This window comes from Patagioenas fasciata, chromosome 3 (genome assembly GCF_037038585.1).
Source record: "Patagioenas fasciata isolate bPatFas1 chromosome 3, bPatFas1.hap1, whole genome shotgun sequence".
In the NCBI taxonomy this organism is placed as follows: domain Eukaryota; kingdom Metazoa; phylum Chordata; class Aves; order Columbiformes; family Columbidae; genus Patagioenas; species Patagioenas fasciata.
Window position 1 is genome coordinate 100,578,766 of NC_092522.1, and position 14,137 is coordinate 100,592,902.

The 14,137-nt window shown below is 39.7% G+C and overlaps 1 protein-coding gene across 2 annotated transcripts in view; it reads right to left on the reverse strand.

Moving 5' to 3' along the window:
• The window catches only part of LRRC1 (leucine rich repeat containing 1), a 101,816-nt gene that overhangs the window by 13,756 nt on the left and 73,923 nt on the right, over positions 1–14,137 (reverse strand). Inside the window, exons 14-17 of one of the 2 annotated variants that reach the window (XM_071806984.1) lie at positions 6,361–6,567; positions 3,727–3,963; positions 2,165–2,254; positions 1,407–1,484 (exon numbers count right to left, since the gene is read on the reverse strand). In XM_071806984.1, coding sequence (XP_071663085.1) covers positions 1,407–1,484; positions 2,165–2,254; positions 3,727–3,963; positions 6,361–6,567 — 612 coding nt within the window. The remainder of the gene's footprint in view (positions 1–1,406; positions 1,485–2,164; positions 2,255–3,726; positions 3,964–6,360; positions 6,568–14,137) is intronic. The other variant, XM_071806985.1, reaches the window with a different exon arrangement.

Sequence of the window (14,137 nt, forward strand, 5' to 3'; positions counted from 1 at the left end):
GCATTAATTCCTACTCATTTCCCACACATACAAAAAGCAGATTTTTTTCCTACATTCTTCAAATAGATGAGTGATTCTGCCATCTTGTGGTAGACAGGAAAAGTATAACTACCTGTAAGATAACACCAGGATGGAACAGTATGGAACAGAAATTTCTTCTCTTTATTTGTTTCACTATTCGTTAAATGATCAAACATTAGCAGTTAGTATATTTCAAATAGCCCCCAAAATAACAATGAATTGTAGCCTCATGGAGGAACCTGAATAAACTGGTTGATTTTTAAGATACTGACTTTACTAGGAATTCTGGTCACAAGTTAAAGGTACAGCAACTAAAAATCCTGATTTTTTTCCCCCGATGATCTGATTATATGAAATATAGAAAGAATTATTTAAATTCTCTCACATCCATTAAAATACAAAAATTACATTAGGATGATCCTTTCATAAAAGATAAATAGTAAAATGTAAAACGTAAAATTTCATCTGCAATTAACTTTTTTAAAATGTTAAACCAATTTCTAGATGTGGATTGTGGATTGTCTATAGTATAGGTTTACAAAATCAGTAGAGTAATTTATCATTAATTGGTCTTTGGCTAATATAGGTTTAATAGACATAAAATACTGCTTGCTCTATCCTACCTTAATTCAACAAGGAACATGCTGGAGTAAAAATGATTAATTTAAGCAAGTACAAACAACAACTTCAGAGAACAGGAACTGAAAAAAAATTATGAACCAGTTTCACCTCAAAGTAATTTTGTAGAGATTCTCTTCTAACTCTGCCTTTCTCAGCAGGTGGAAACCAAACACCAGGTCAAAAATATATATCACAGAACTACGTGATCACCACTGCTCTTGGGAACCTCTAAAGTTCAACAGAGTGGCTTCTGCTAAGAAAGACAAGGCTTGGGATGGAGCGTCCCAAGAGGAACATTTATCACTTGGTACTGGAAGCCTCCATCAGGGGAATTACTTTGAGCTGTTCTCTGCCAACCACAAAATACCTTGGAGAAACAAGCTCATCTAGTTTGTATTTCTTTGCAACTGCAATAAACTCATCTAGTAAATCTAACACAATGTCATAACATAGCTTCTTGGACCAAGTACAACTCTCTTTGTGCTTACAAAATTGCTGAGTAATACCATTATTTTCCTTTACAAAACAGCCATTTAAGTGAATAATATTTTGTTAAGTACTTTGAACATCAAGATCTGAAAACTAGAATAAAATAAAAAGGAATACAGCAATTTAATATCATAATTTCTCTATAACATAGTTTGGGAAGTATGTAAAAGGTTAGGCAAGCCTAGATCTAGATCTCAAAGTCCCCAACTCTGGGTGATTTGATTTAAAGATAATAACAAGAAAACACCTTCTGCATCAACAAACAACTCATCTACCTCTGTCACTCTGTCTCCTGCTTGTACCCCAGCCAAGTCTGCTGGACCATCCTTCCGCAGCCGCGTAATCATGATCCCCTGGTAACACAAAAGACAAGTTTCACACCTGACACAGTATCTTCCATTGTTCTTAGATGTAAAAAGTAAACGGGAAGTAATTGATTTTCAAGACTTTTTGTTCTGCTGCCTCTATTAAAATAAGAACTAAGTGTCTTAACACATTAGCAAGAAAAACAAAAAAAGCCTCCATGGCTGACACATACAAGGAACAAAAGTCCTTCATTGTTTACACTGTGCCATGGGAGACAGACTGGGAAACGAAGATTTATTTAAATTATAATTAAGTGAGAAGGTGTGAGAAATAGTTTTCTTAAAACAAGTTAGCTCCTGGGAATGAGTAAATGGTATGGGAGGGGCATGTGGACTGCCAGGGGAGTGACCCCAAATTAAAGCAGAAAGTAGAAACTGGACAATGGTGTTTCAGCCATGAGCCTGTCTTTGGAAAATCATTGGTTTACTTTGAGTTTACATCTGTCCAAAATCACCCCTCCAGGAGCTTCCCCATCAAAATCTACTGCTGGCTTTAACTTTGGGAAATAAGTTACCCATGTTTCCCCTTGTTAGATGTACTACTAAGACAGTAATGTAACATTGAGGACAAACTCAGAAAGAAAACAACAAAACACAATAGTTTCAAAGATCTGTTCATTAGTGTCTCTCTAACAATTACTAGATAAATTTTGAGTAATGAAATGCACCTCATCATTGTCTTTACATGGAGATGAGCCCTTTCCACCAGCAATGCTAATACCAAGACTGCCCATTTGACTGCACACAGTAATGGTTATCTGGAAAAGAATTATAATGGATAAGTGGCCTGATTAATCAAAAACATTGCCTATTAATTACATGAGCAATGAAAATCTACTTCCCACTCTGAACACCAGCAGATATGCCCCTATAGAGCTCAGCCCAGACTACAGTGGTGCCATGCTTCAACACTGTCGCATGCAAGACTAGTCTATTCTCTTCAAAAACACCAAGAATGCATTATTTCACCAGTACACAGAAGCAGTGAAAAGTAGATTTTTTTGAACGAGCTTATGAAAAATCTTTGCTTTGGAGCTTCATCTACAGTTTGATTTGCTTACTGTGAACTCTTCTGAGAACGGACAACTGAACTGAGCAACATTACAGTAATTTTCTTTTCTTTAAACAGGCTTTCTGTGTATATGTGTTACTTCATCAAAAGATTTGACAGTACTCTAACCACTGACTTAAAAGCTAAAGTATCAGGAAGCTTTATAAAAGTAGCAAAAACTGTAACCTATCTAGTTTATTCTCCTCCTGCTACTATTGGAAAAAATTAGCACAACTGCTCAGAATCTTAAATAATTTTTTGAATCTACATAATTCTCAAAGGCCAAATAAAATAAGTTTCAAGCTCCAAAGACAGCTTACATTTAAAAATTATTCCCCACAGTTCATGTTTTGGTTTTTGTTTTGTTTTTTCTTTAGTATATAATATGCTTGGTAGTAAATAACAATTTGCTAACTGCTAAAAAACTAGCCCATTAAACCTAAGAAACACCTTGCCACAGTGTAACTGAATCTGAATGCAAATTGCATTTCATCCTATCATAATAGCGAAATGCTCTTATTTGTATTGATTTGCTTCAAGGCTCTAAGACAATTCAGGCTTGAATAACTCGTTATATCTTATAATTCAGAATATTTCAACACGGCTGCATTATGAAATTTAACAAAATTATTCAGTTACTCTTGCTCATTTAACATTCTCATCTGAGATTCCAAAGCAGGCAGGATGGGCTACATCCCCACTGAGTTCAGAACATAGCTTTCTCTATAAAACTCAGCCCAAATCTTGCAGTTCTCACTGATAAATTTTCATCTGAACATTCCCAACCCTGTTCATGGGACAGTGGGTTTCTCACACCATGAGGGTAAGGCCGTGCCAGTGCTCCTAAAACATAGACTAAGGGAAGGCTTAGCTGAGTGCCCACCTGCACACACCCTTGCCTTAATCTTAAAATAGACCAAAGCTGGATATACAAAATGAGACAGTATCAAATGGCTACAAATTCTTCTTCCATATAAGCCAGTGGGAGCAAGGACAAACCTCAGCTTATACTCTGTGGACAGTAGGTCTCACAACATCTACCATACAATATTCCCCCTTCTTTGCATCTTTCATAAATCGCCTCACACAAGAAGCAGACTTTCCCATGGATACATAGACTTCCCCACAGACACACAGACCCCCTCCCATCAGTGAGTCCAGCCCCCAGCAGTTTGGTACCTTCAGCGGGGGCTGCGGCACATCTGCTGCTCGCGATTCCTCCGGGAACCGGCCGCTTTCACCGGGGAGGCCACCTGCTGCTGAGACAGAGGGCTGTGCCTTGGTGTTAGTCCCTGGAAGAGCCTTCCCTTTCATTGCTGACTTGTGCTTTTCTTGAAGAGATGTTCTGGTATTTCTTTGATCTCTTATGCTATCATTGGTATCAAAAAGGCTGCCAGAAAACTTGGAAATTGGTTCCTAGGGGTTAAAGAGAAAAAGGTAAACACGATGACAGCAAGGGGAATACCTACCTGATACCCAGACACTACTCATGGTAAATTGGGTTTGCTCCTCTCTGTCACGTTGCTGTACATTAGGATTTGACTCATTGAAGACAAAACTGCAACTTTGAAGCAAATGTGCAGAAGTATCTTTCTTTCACCATTATTTCTCTGGGCAGGTTTTCCTTAAACATAGAGGTAGAAATTATGGGAAAAGTGAAAGGACAGACCAGACTCCGTTCAGGGGGCCCAAAGAATAAGATGAGGGGCAACGGGCACAGATTGAAGCATAGAAAGTTCCATCTGAATATGAGGAAAAACATCTTTACTTTGAGTGTGACAGAGCACTGGAGCAGGCTGCCCAAAGAGGTGGTGGAGTCTCTTTCTCTAGAAACATTAAAGACCCACCTGGACACATTTCTGTGCAATCTGCTCTGGGTGAACCTGCTTTAGCAGGTGGGTTGGACTAGATGATCTCCAGAAGTCCCTTCTGACCCCAACCATTCTGTGATTCTGTGATTCATACAGCCTTTCTCTAGATCCCTTGGCCCACCCAAGCACATATAACTCATATACACCCAACTAAATCTTTCAATGCCTATGAAAAGGATGGGGCATGGGAACGAGACATTTTGGGCAGCCTCCTGCTCACCTTCTGTATTTGGGAGTGCAGGTGTGAGAGGGAAGGCAAGCCCTCACATTGCAGGTATGGCTCTAAGAGAAGATTTTGTTTAAATGTCTTACTGAAAAAAATAATTGAATTGACTTAGTTGCAAACAGCAGTGAGTGGGGACTTGCAAACTTGCTAACAACCGAGTGACTTAGGGGTCCACTGGAAGTGGAGGCTCAAAAGTGAGGCATCCTAAGGAATACCTTGACACATGACTCTAGACTGTACCTATCCTGAGATGTAGCAAGGAACTGACAATGTCACCCTATGCTTAGCTAAACCCCAACAGCTTGAAAAGAGAAATACACAATTAAAACACATCCACCAAACAATTAAAGCTTCAGACAAGTTTGACGGCAAAACACAATTAAATTTTCCAGCTATCAGTTTTGCTTAGCAAGCAAGCGAAGATCTCCAAATTCTGTTCAGATTTTATGGATGCTTTACTCATATTTAGCTGATTTTTCCTCCTTAATTTGATGGTTAAGGTTTATTCAGATCTTCGTATTATCATAATCCTTGTGTCTTCTGTTGGCATTAAAATGATGCAGCAAACAATGGCCAACATCTTTGAAAATAAGTCCCACAAATGTCTTCCTAAACTTGCAAGTTTAATACCAAAAATAAAAGACAGTGGCATTACCGTGAAGAGCTGTGCAGAAACCTCACTCAACACTATTTTTCAATCTATATTGGAGCTTTCCCAAAAATCTCTTTATGGTTGGGATAGAAGGAAGCATCATCAACGTCAGGGAGAGCAAGCAAGACATGATTGCCTCCTATTTTCACTTAAAAGGGAATTTGTTTAGCTTTAAATCACGTAAAACTTCCATATCTTTTTTTTTTTTTTCTCTTATGGGAGATTCCTCTTTGACAGCCCTGTGTTGAGTAACCTGGACCCCTCAGCAGTGCTGGGGTGCCACGGGTGCCAGGGAGAAAGGCCAGGAGCAAGGGCTGAAGGACGGGGCGCACCAGCAGCAGTCAAGGGAGAACGAGGAAGGGGAGGTCCTGGCAGAGGAGCAGGAACCCCAGTGCCTCCCTCAACTCCCAGCAAACATCTGGAGGAAAGACTAGTAAGCAATGCCCTGAAAGGGACAGGCTGTGAGATGCAATCACAACCTCCTGTTTCCAGGCTATGACTGAGAAAACAGTCAAGCTGCTTCGCAGGTGACAGACAGCTGGTAGGTTCAGGCTACAGAAACCACAGTGTGCAGGGTTTCCTGGATGTCAGCACCTGGAAGAGCACAACCCAAAGCTAAACATACAGTGGAGCAGCACTGCAACCTCACTTTCCTACCAGGCAGTACTCAGGAGGCACTGAGCTTCAATCGCTGCTAACAATCTGCCTCCCTGAAAGAGACGGAGCGATGTTGGTAACTAGGGATATAAGTAGGAGTAAAATAAAAAACATAGGTATCTCTTCACTGGGCAGGTCACTCAACCTGCAAGTTGTACTGTACTCTTGGGGGCAGTTTAATTGCAAGCAAAGTACTCTGGGATGGACTGTTTAATTGCAAACAAAGTAAAGGAATAAAATATTGAACACAGTTCTGTACCCTCTGCACAAGTGAGGACGTGAAAGCACAGGTAGCACAGCCTCCCGCTAACCCGAAGTGCTCGGTAGGATAACAGCACTGCGAGCAGATGGTTGTTTCTTGACGGACACACAACATTGTCTCTCCTCACTTCAAGGAGACTACCTACATCCTCGTCGGGATCCTCCAGCTCCTCCGCTTCTTGCTCAGGACTGATTCTTCCTTCCCTCCATTTTCCATTAGCAGAGCTGAATTTGTACAGGTTACCACCACGAAAACTTTCCTTTCCTTTCAATGAGGTCCAGCGAGAGCCCTGGGAGCTCCAGTTATGGCCACTGTACAGTTTAGGAGACTTGGGAAGCCACTTAATAGAGTCCTGAGAGGAAAATGACAACAACAACAACAACAAAAAAAAATAGGCAATGAATGCATTTTAAGCAAGTAATAGATGTATGTACATGTGGAAATTGTCTGGCAAGTTCTACAAGTTATTTTAGTACCTTGTAAATATTAAATTTCCTCTTTTTACCTTGAGAGGTAGCTTTAAACCTAGAGAGGCACTTGGCCAGTTAATTGGCAATACTCATGGCATAAAGAGCAAGCAAAAGCTGCTGAAACAGTGGAAGCCTTCAGGGACTTACACGATCATGGAAACAATCCCACCTCTAACATCAGAAAGAATTAAATTATCAACATCAGTCTTCAATAATTTTAGATCCTGTACTACTAAGAAAACAAACAAGAGTACTTAAATCTTTAGTGATTGTTTCATCTCACATCCTGCGTTACAAAATCTATTAAGTCCCCCTCCTTTTTTCAGTATTCTTTAAATAAAATGTTCTGTTTGTTCAATGGTCCCAACAAAAAGTACAACATTAAACTGATGTTTTAAGGTTTGCTGATTTTCAAAGTGATTATAGTCCAGTTTTTCTAAGATGTCCATTAGTCATTTACATCCAAAACCCACCACCTCTCTTCTTCAGACACATCAGTTCATAAAATGACAAGTGGTGCCAAGGTTGCCCATATACCTTAATTTCACTGAACTTCAGAAGTCATTTCTCAAAGTAACCTTCATCTTTCCTTTAAGCTTTATTTTAATATCATCTTTAAATTTCATTATGGTGACACAAATCCAACGGCAGAAAGCAGCCTGATATCATATCAATAGATATGTTAATGCATGTGCTCCAACAAGGCAAATAGATGAAGAACACAAATTAATGAAAAAAATTATCAACAATATTATGGCGAGACAATCAGCAGCACACAGTGACTTTCACAATGCTTAAAAAGGTATTTGATTCAGATTTGAGAATTATTTGAACTCCCATTTTTCCTTTTTAATGAAGAATGGTTAATGTTCACATGAACACAGATTTCTTGCAGTTATCAGTAGCCCTGTTGTCACCACCTCTCTTAGATCCAAGGTTGAGAAAGAAAAGGAGAAAGGACAAGGCTGTCAATGCCGGACATGCTGATTAATCTTCATCTGCTGAAGGAGCTTCTCTTGAGATTCTTCATTTGTTTTTTGGTTTAGGATGACTGAAAAGACTATGAAATGAGTACGGACAATATCTCAGCATCTCATTGGAAAAGCTTATAGATATTTCTCTGAGTCTTGAAAAGATCATAGCCCCAAACAAGGATTATTTGCATTGTACATAAAAGGCATGACTGGCCTCTATAGGAAATTTGCTGTTAAAAACACATTTTGAACTGTACTGACACTCAGCAATACCACTGTTCACGGATAAATGGCTCATACTTCTGTTTATTCTAAAGCACATTGCTCAGGACACTCAAGCTGATTGTTTGTCAGTGAATTGAACCTGAGAGCAGCACAACCAACCATGACATGGTAGTGGCTCTGTTCCTCCCGACAATTCAAAACATAAGGCAGGGTATCTCCTGGCATTTCTTTACATTTACCTTCAATAAGGACACATAGGGTACCCTTAAACAGAAGCTTTCTTTCCTATGAATATTAACTAGGCGGATAGCAATTCTAATCAGATAGGTAAATAGCACACTGGCTGAATTTTTTTGCTACTGTTTTGTCTGTTTTATTTCAGAAAAGCTAATGGGACATGTCTCAGTGTGCAGGATATTTCCAGAGACAGTTAAATCCTTGTCAATTGTTAAGCTCATTAGGAAGTCATAAAGCAATTTCACTCTAAAAATAAACACACAGGTACAGTGCAGCATTTCACTTCTTCCAAGGGAATCTCTCATCCTTGTTTGACCCCTATTGCTTATTCTAAACAACAGCTTCTCAAACTCAGCCTGCCAAATTCTGTAAGATCAGTAAAAGCCTATTCTCTCAAGAAAATAGATATTGACTTCGAATTAAGGGTACGCTGACAATCACTTCATTATCCTAGGCATACATTCAACTGCTGTGGGAGCCTGTTGTTGACGCAAGGAGCGAGCTGATGTCCATCAGTAGATTGTGCATCCTCCTGTCCACTCCTGCTCTCCACCTGTCTTCCCCTACAGCAGGACGCTTTTCCTCACGCCGAAATACAGTTTGGTTATATCAGTGGCAAAAGATTGAATGGAACAACCAGAAGTGCCCTTTAGCCTACATTTGCACAGCATTGTTGTAAACAAAACACCCTGTGGATTATGCTTCTCTGAAATAAAATGCAGAAACAAAGCCAATGAATGGTGCTGCTGTGAGTACAGGCTAACACCACTTTGAAAACAGATCTTAATTCTCAATTTTTTACAACTCAGTCCTTTTTCATTAGTGGACTTTTAATCCAGAGCTCAGTAGCAACGTAAGGTGAGGAAAAGAGAATGCCAGGGGTGCTGTTGCTGGACCCACCGACTGCCAGGCTGCTGCTGTGCTGGGCTCTTGGCATCTTTTGGACAGTCAAGAGTAGTCAAGGTGCCACACAACGCTGTGAGTTTTCGGTGAGGCCAGTCACATGCACAGTTTGCTACAAGGAAGAGATGCAAAGTATAGCTCTGCTTGCTATGCTTTAATGCAAAGCAACTACTCAATCTGTTGGTTTTTTTTTTTACCGGACTTTGTTTTCCCTCCCCAAAATGAAACCTGTTCCTTACTCTGAGGTATTAATGAAAATTGCATTAGATAGGCAATAAGCTTCCATCACCCCTCAAGGTGGAAATCATTACAGTTCAGCTAACAAATAGTAGATTCGTACTCCAAAAATAAAGCTGTCTTTATAGGACCATGCTCTGAAACAAAAGAAGCTACTGGCAAATATACTAATATTAAGAGATAAAAAAACATTTCTCCTTACAGAATCTGACAGGAAACAATTGGTCTTCTTACTACCCAAGTAAGGTAGGAAGTTTCTTCTTATGTTTTATACATGTGGAAGCTAAGACCCAAAAAGATTTAAAAGGTCAAAGTCATTAGTAGCAAATACAGAGTAAGGCACACAGATTTACATTCTCTTAAAAACATTTGGAATCAAACAAAGGTAGAAGGCAAATTCAGTTAATATTTTAGGCTTTGTGGGTACTTAGACTATGTAACACTGATGTTTTGTAAATGCAGATGAAGTGTTTGGAGAGAAAACCTATTTATCAGCCTCAGCGGTTGTTATGTTCAATGGAAATACATTCTTCAACTCCATTCATTAGTGATGATCTTATCTGATTGCTAACAGGTCATTTTCCTCCAATATTTCACCAGCAAGTCAGGTGGGCTTCATTTTTACTTCCTTTCAACCTGTTTTTCATGTCTTCAAAGGTAATCTCTTCAGAACATAAATACTTCCCTGTATCATACCGCTGTATGTTAAGAGGACAAATTGTTCTCCTGAAGTACAAGGTATCTATTCCGATAAGATCTCACTAATAAATCCTCTAGAGAACGAATTTCCTCTAGGCAACAAAGGTACACAGATGCTATGTATCACCCTAAATCATTCTTGCAAATGAAAAAGAATCCAAAATACCCTAACATCAAAAATCTAGACACGAAAACCACCCACATTTCTGAAGTATCATACCGAAACTACACAATGATAACACAACGCCCTGCTTACAGCAACAAGCTGGTCACCATCAGCAACAAGAAGCCAGTGCTTCCGGTCACCTGGAATATTTCCATGGTAATACACCTGCAACTACAATTCAACTTGTAACCCCAAAACACACATTCTCACCTATTTCTCTATTTAAAAGAAAAATTTGCCTAAATTTGAGAAAGAACTTCTTCTCAGTGAGGGTAACAGAGCACTGGAACAGGCTACCCAGGGAGGCTGTGGAGTCTCCTTCCCTGGAGACATTCAAAGCCCGCCTGGACACATTCCTGTGCGACCTCACCTAGGCGTTCCTGCTCCAGCAGGGGGATTGGACTAGATGATCTTTTGAGGTCCCTTCCAATCCCAAACATACTGTGATACTGTGAAATAGCTTAATTAGTAAATATGGGGGGAAAAAAGGTGTTTAAAGATGTATTTCCTAAACACTCTTTTCCTTTTAAGTACAACTATACATAACAGATTCTACTAATTGAAAACTATTTCAGAATCATTCCTGTTTTAAAGTACGAAAGGCTGTCTCTAAAAGACCTTTGTGTGATTCTCATGAAATAAGAATGAAAGCTAAACAAAACGCTGTGGAAACAAAGGCATCCTTGAATATGCTTTCACTGTAGAAAAGGCAACATAAAAGCTGCCTGAACAGATCATTGAAGCAAACCTTGCACAGAGACTTTGCTAGCATTAAATACATAACTTAATTTTAGACTTAGATGTTGAAGTATTAACTAGTCAGATAAGATTTTGTTGATTTCCTGAAGACACCATTAAAAAAAAAAAAAAAGCTGTAGGTTATCCTAAAAATATTTACTATATAAATGCTCTTCAGACTTGCAGTTTTCACCTGTTTTGCAGGTGAAAACTGGGGGGAAATCATAAGCAATATTCAAGCTATCACTTTTTGTTATATAGTTTAGGCTTTGTTTTGGTTTCAAGTTGCTTAGTGGAAGTCCATGATGTCATCAAACAACTACAGAGAAATTCACTCATGTTTATCATCATGTAGTGCCCTGTTCAATCTTCCAGAAATACAGGACAGTCGTATCTCTTATGAGCTACTTCAAAATGGTTTAATGAAGCCCATTTATTTTGGGTTTGGGTAAAGCTATCAAGTTATTGGGAGAGATTAGAAAATCACACTGCTTACATCAGTAGCATAGTCCCATAATCTGCTCAAGTTTGCTTCAGGACCAAAAGAACATAGCTTTAGTTCGACACAAAACTAACTTTAAAGAGTTAAGTCCTGCCTTTGTATCACTCTGGGGATGCTTACAAACTGAAATTCAAGCCGCTCTGGTGGTATTTGCAAGCTGTGTGAGCATCCATGGTTTCTGAGGAACGTCACCACAGTCAGTACTTGTCTACTGCAGTAAGCATTGCAAATGTGCTGGGTATGACTGTCACTGTGCCTCCAGCTGCACATCCAGAGATTTCAGTCAAGACAACATTTGCCAGCAACAGATGAGCATGAAGAGAAATAGTGTCAAAGGTTATTGGACATCAGGTGTCCACTTCCCTGTATTAACATCAAGGGAGATTTGCTAAATCTGAAACACCACTGAGGAACCACAGAGTTCTTCTCAAGGATGATACCGATGTTGTACTTTACAAAAGGTGACTTCTCCTGTATAAAAATAAGCTACTTCTTAGATCTCAGTGTTAATAGACTAACAACAGCGTTAAGAGATGTACCCTGAACAAGTCACAAATTCAAAACCAGACTGCCATGAACTCTTGCTCCTGAAGTTAGTACAAGGCATAGTCCTGCAACAAGCACCGAGCTCCTCAAAGCCCTCTGCTCCGGCAGAACCCACAACTGGCTGTCCTGCTGCCACGAGAAGCACATGAGAGGCAACAGAACACATAATGTCTCCAACATCTACCAGTAGAGAAGATGACTCCTCCAAAGCAGCTCACAAAGCTGTTCTCAAACCAGATACCTGCTTTTCCACTCACATTTTTCATTAGGCTGGTTGAATATCCTTTATATTGCTGACTTTGGAATGAAAGAGGAAGACCCTGCTCCTCTGAAAATTTGACAACTGGTTCAGGAGGAAGGGCAGCCAAGACCAGTCTTCTTTTGTCATCATCATCTTCGTTGATATCAAACCCGAGCACAGAAACACATTTGTGTGTTTGATGGAAAATGAAGGTGGGAAACACTCCTATCAAATTGAAAAACTAAAGTAATTTTATTTTCCAGAGTCAAGGCAAAGAACAGCAGTGAATTCTCCATTAACAAAAGGCTGAGACATTTCTGATAAATAGTATGCTTCAGTCTCAGTGGGAGGTAGACATTTACAGTGAACCAGGACAGGATCAACTGCCATACTAAAGAACAAACTTTAAAAATTAAATTCCTGTTGTCATTATCTCCTTTCAGAAGCTGAATTCATGAGCAGCAGGTAGTGAAACCTGTTAAGTAGCTAATCAGCTGAAAATGGTTCACCCAGCACTAGTAAAGCACTAATATCAGACAAAAAGCAGGCTGATCAGCTTGTCCTGGGTACAATCAAGCCATTTGCTGGAAAGGACAGTGGCATGCAAGTTTCCAGTGCTTTCCCACATCATGCTGACTATCAAAAATATGGAATGCAAGCCAGAAGAATAATCTCAACACATCAATTACATGGCAGCTGTGGAAAAAGCCTGGAGCAACACATAGGTGATGGAAAAAATTGTTGCTACTCTAAAAATGGTAGCAAGAGAGTGCCCTTTCTTCTTTTCCCTCTTCTTGTAAGACTATGGAATTGTGACTTCCAGTAACGAGAACTCACATGCAGTAACTGACAGGTTAATATTAAATCCACTGCACTACTATGGTCAATTGGTTTTCCCCGATTACCTGTTTAGCTAATAGAGCAGCATGCAAGTATGACAATGTTATTAATTTGCTTTACACTCACCTCCCAAAAGACTGACAAAGTAACTCAAAAAAGTGGAAGACATAAAAAGAAAAGTCATGCTTACAAAATTATAGTCACTATTCAGGCTCCTCAAAGCATCAGCAAGAAAAAAGAGCCTAAGAAAGACTGGGAAGGGAGGGCTCATGCTTTCGAGGATATGCACTGCTTCAGCATAACAAACATCATCAGCTTTCTCTGGCTATAAAATACAGTTAAAATTGCCTGAACCCCTAAAGACATTGTTGAGAGGACAAGTGTACCTAAACCACTTTATAAAACACTACACATACAGAACCATTAGAGAGGTCAGAGGGACTACTGGGGTCTAGGCTGCTGGAGGTTTGACCGGCTGGAATGACACACAAGTCACTCTTTCACAACAAAGCTGCTGTGAACCAGACATCTAGGATTTGGGGAGGAGAGAGAAGGGGTAGCCACTTCTCACTTTTTTCATGGGCGTATCCAAGCATCTTTTCAGCCCAACTGCTATTATTCCACGCTACCAGCAGCTATTGTCATACCTCAAGTTTTTACAAACCTGGAAAACTGTACTTACTGCCAGACTCAAACATCCCACGCTAAATTGTATATTCCACTGAACCACTGGCAGCGGAGCAGAATCTCAAATTGCCTTACCCAAAGAGCATAAACAAACACATTAACCAATACTGTGCTATGTGGTGTTAAAGTAGAAGACTGAAAAATACACCTCCTCTTTCAGAGCTCCCCAGATACCTGCCAAAAAAACAGCAGAAATCCAGACTTTCATTACACAGATTCACCAAATGAAGACAGATGGCAGTGAAAGGTGAGGAACACCAATACTCATTTGGGGATGGTAGCTGGATGGTCTGATGATGGACTTCAGCTCCTCCAAGCTCTTTTCAAGCAACTGATGGATTCTATTCTGAGTTCAATTTATTTTCTTTTACAAATGAATGGAGGCAAACACCTTCAATAAGCAATTCATACCACCTGTCTTTGGTTGAGATGACCACAAGGAGATGATATCAGCCAT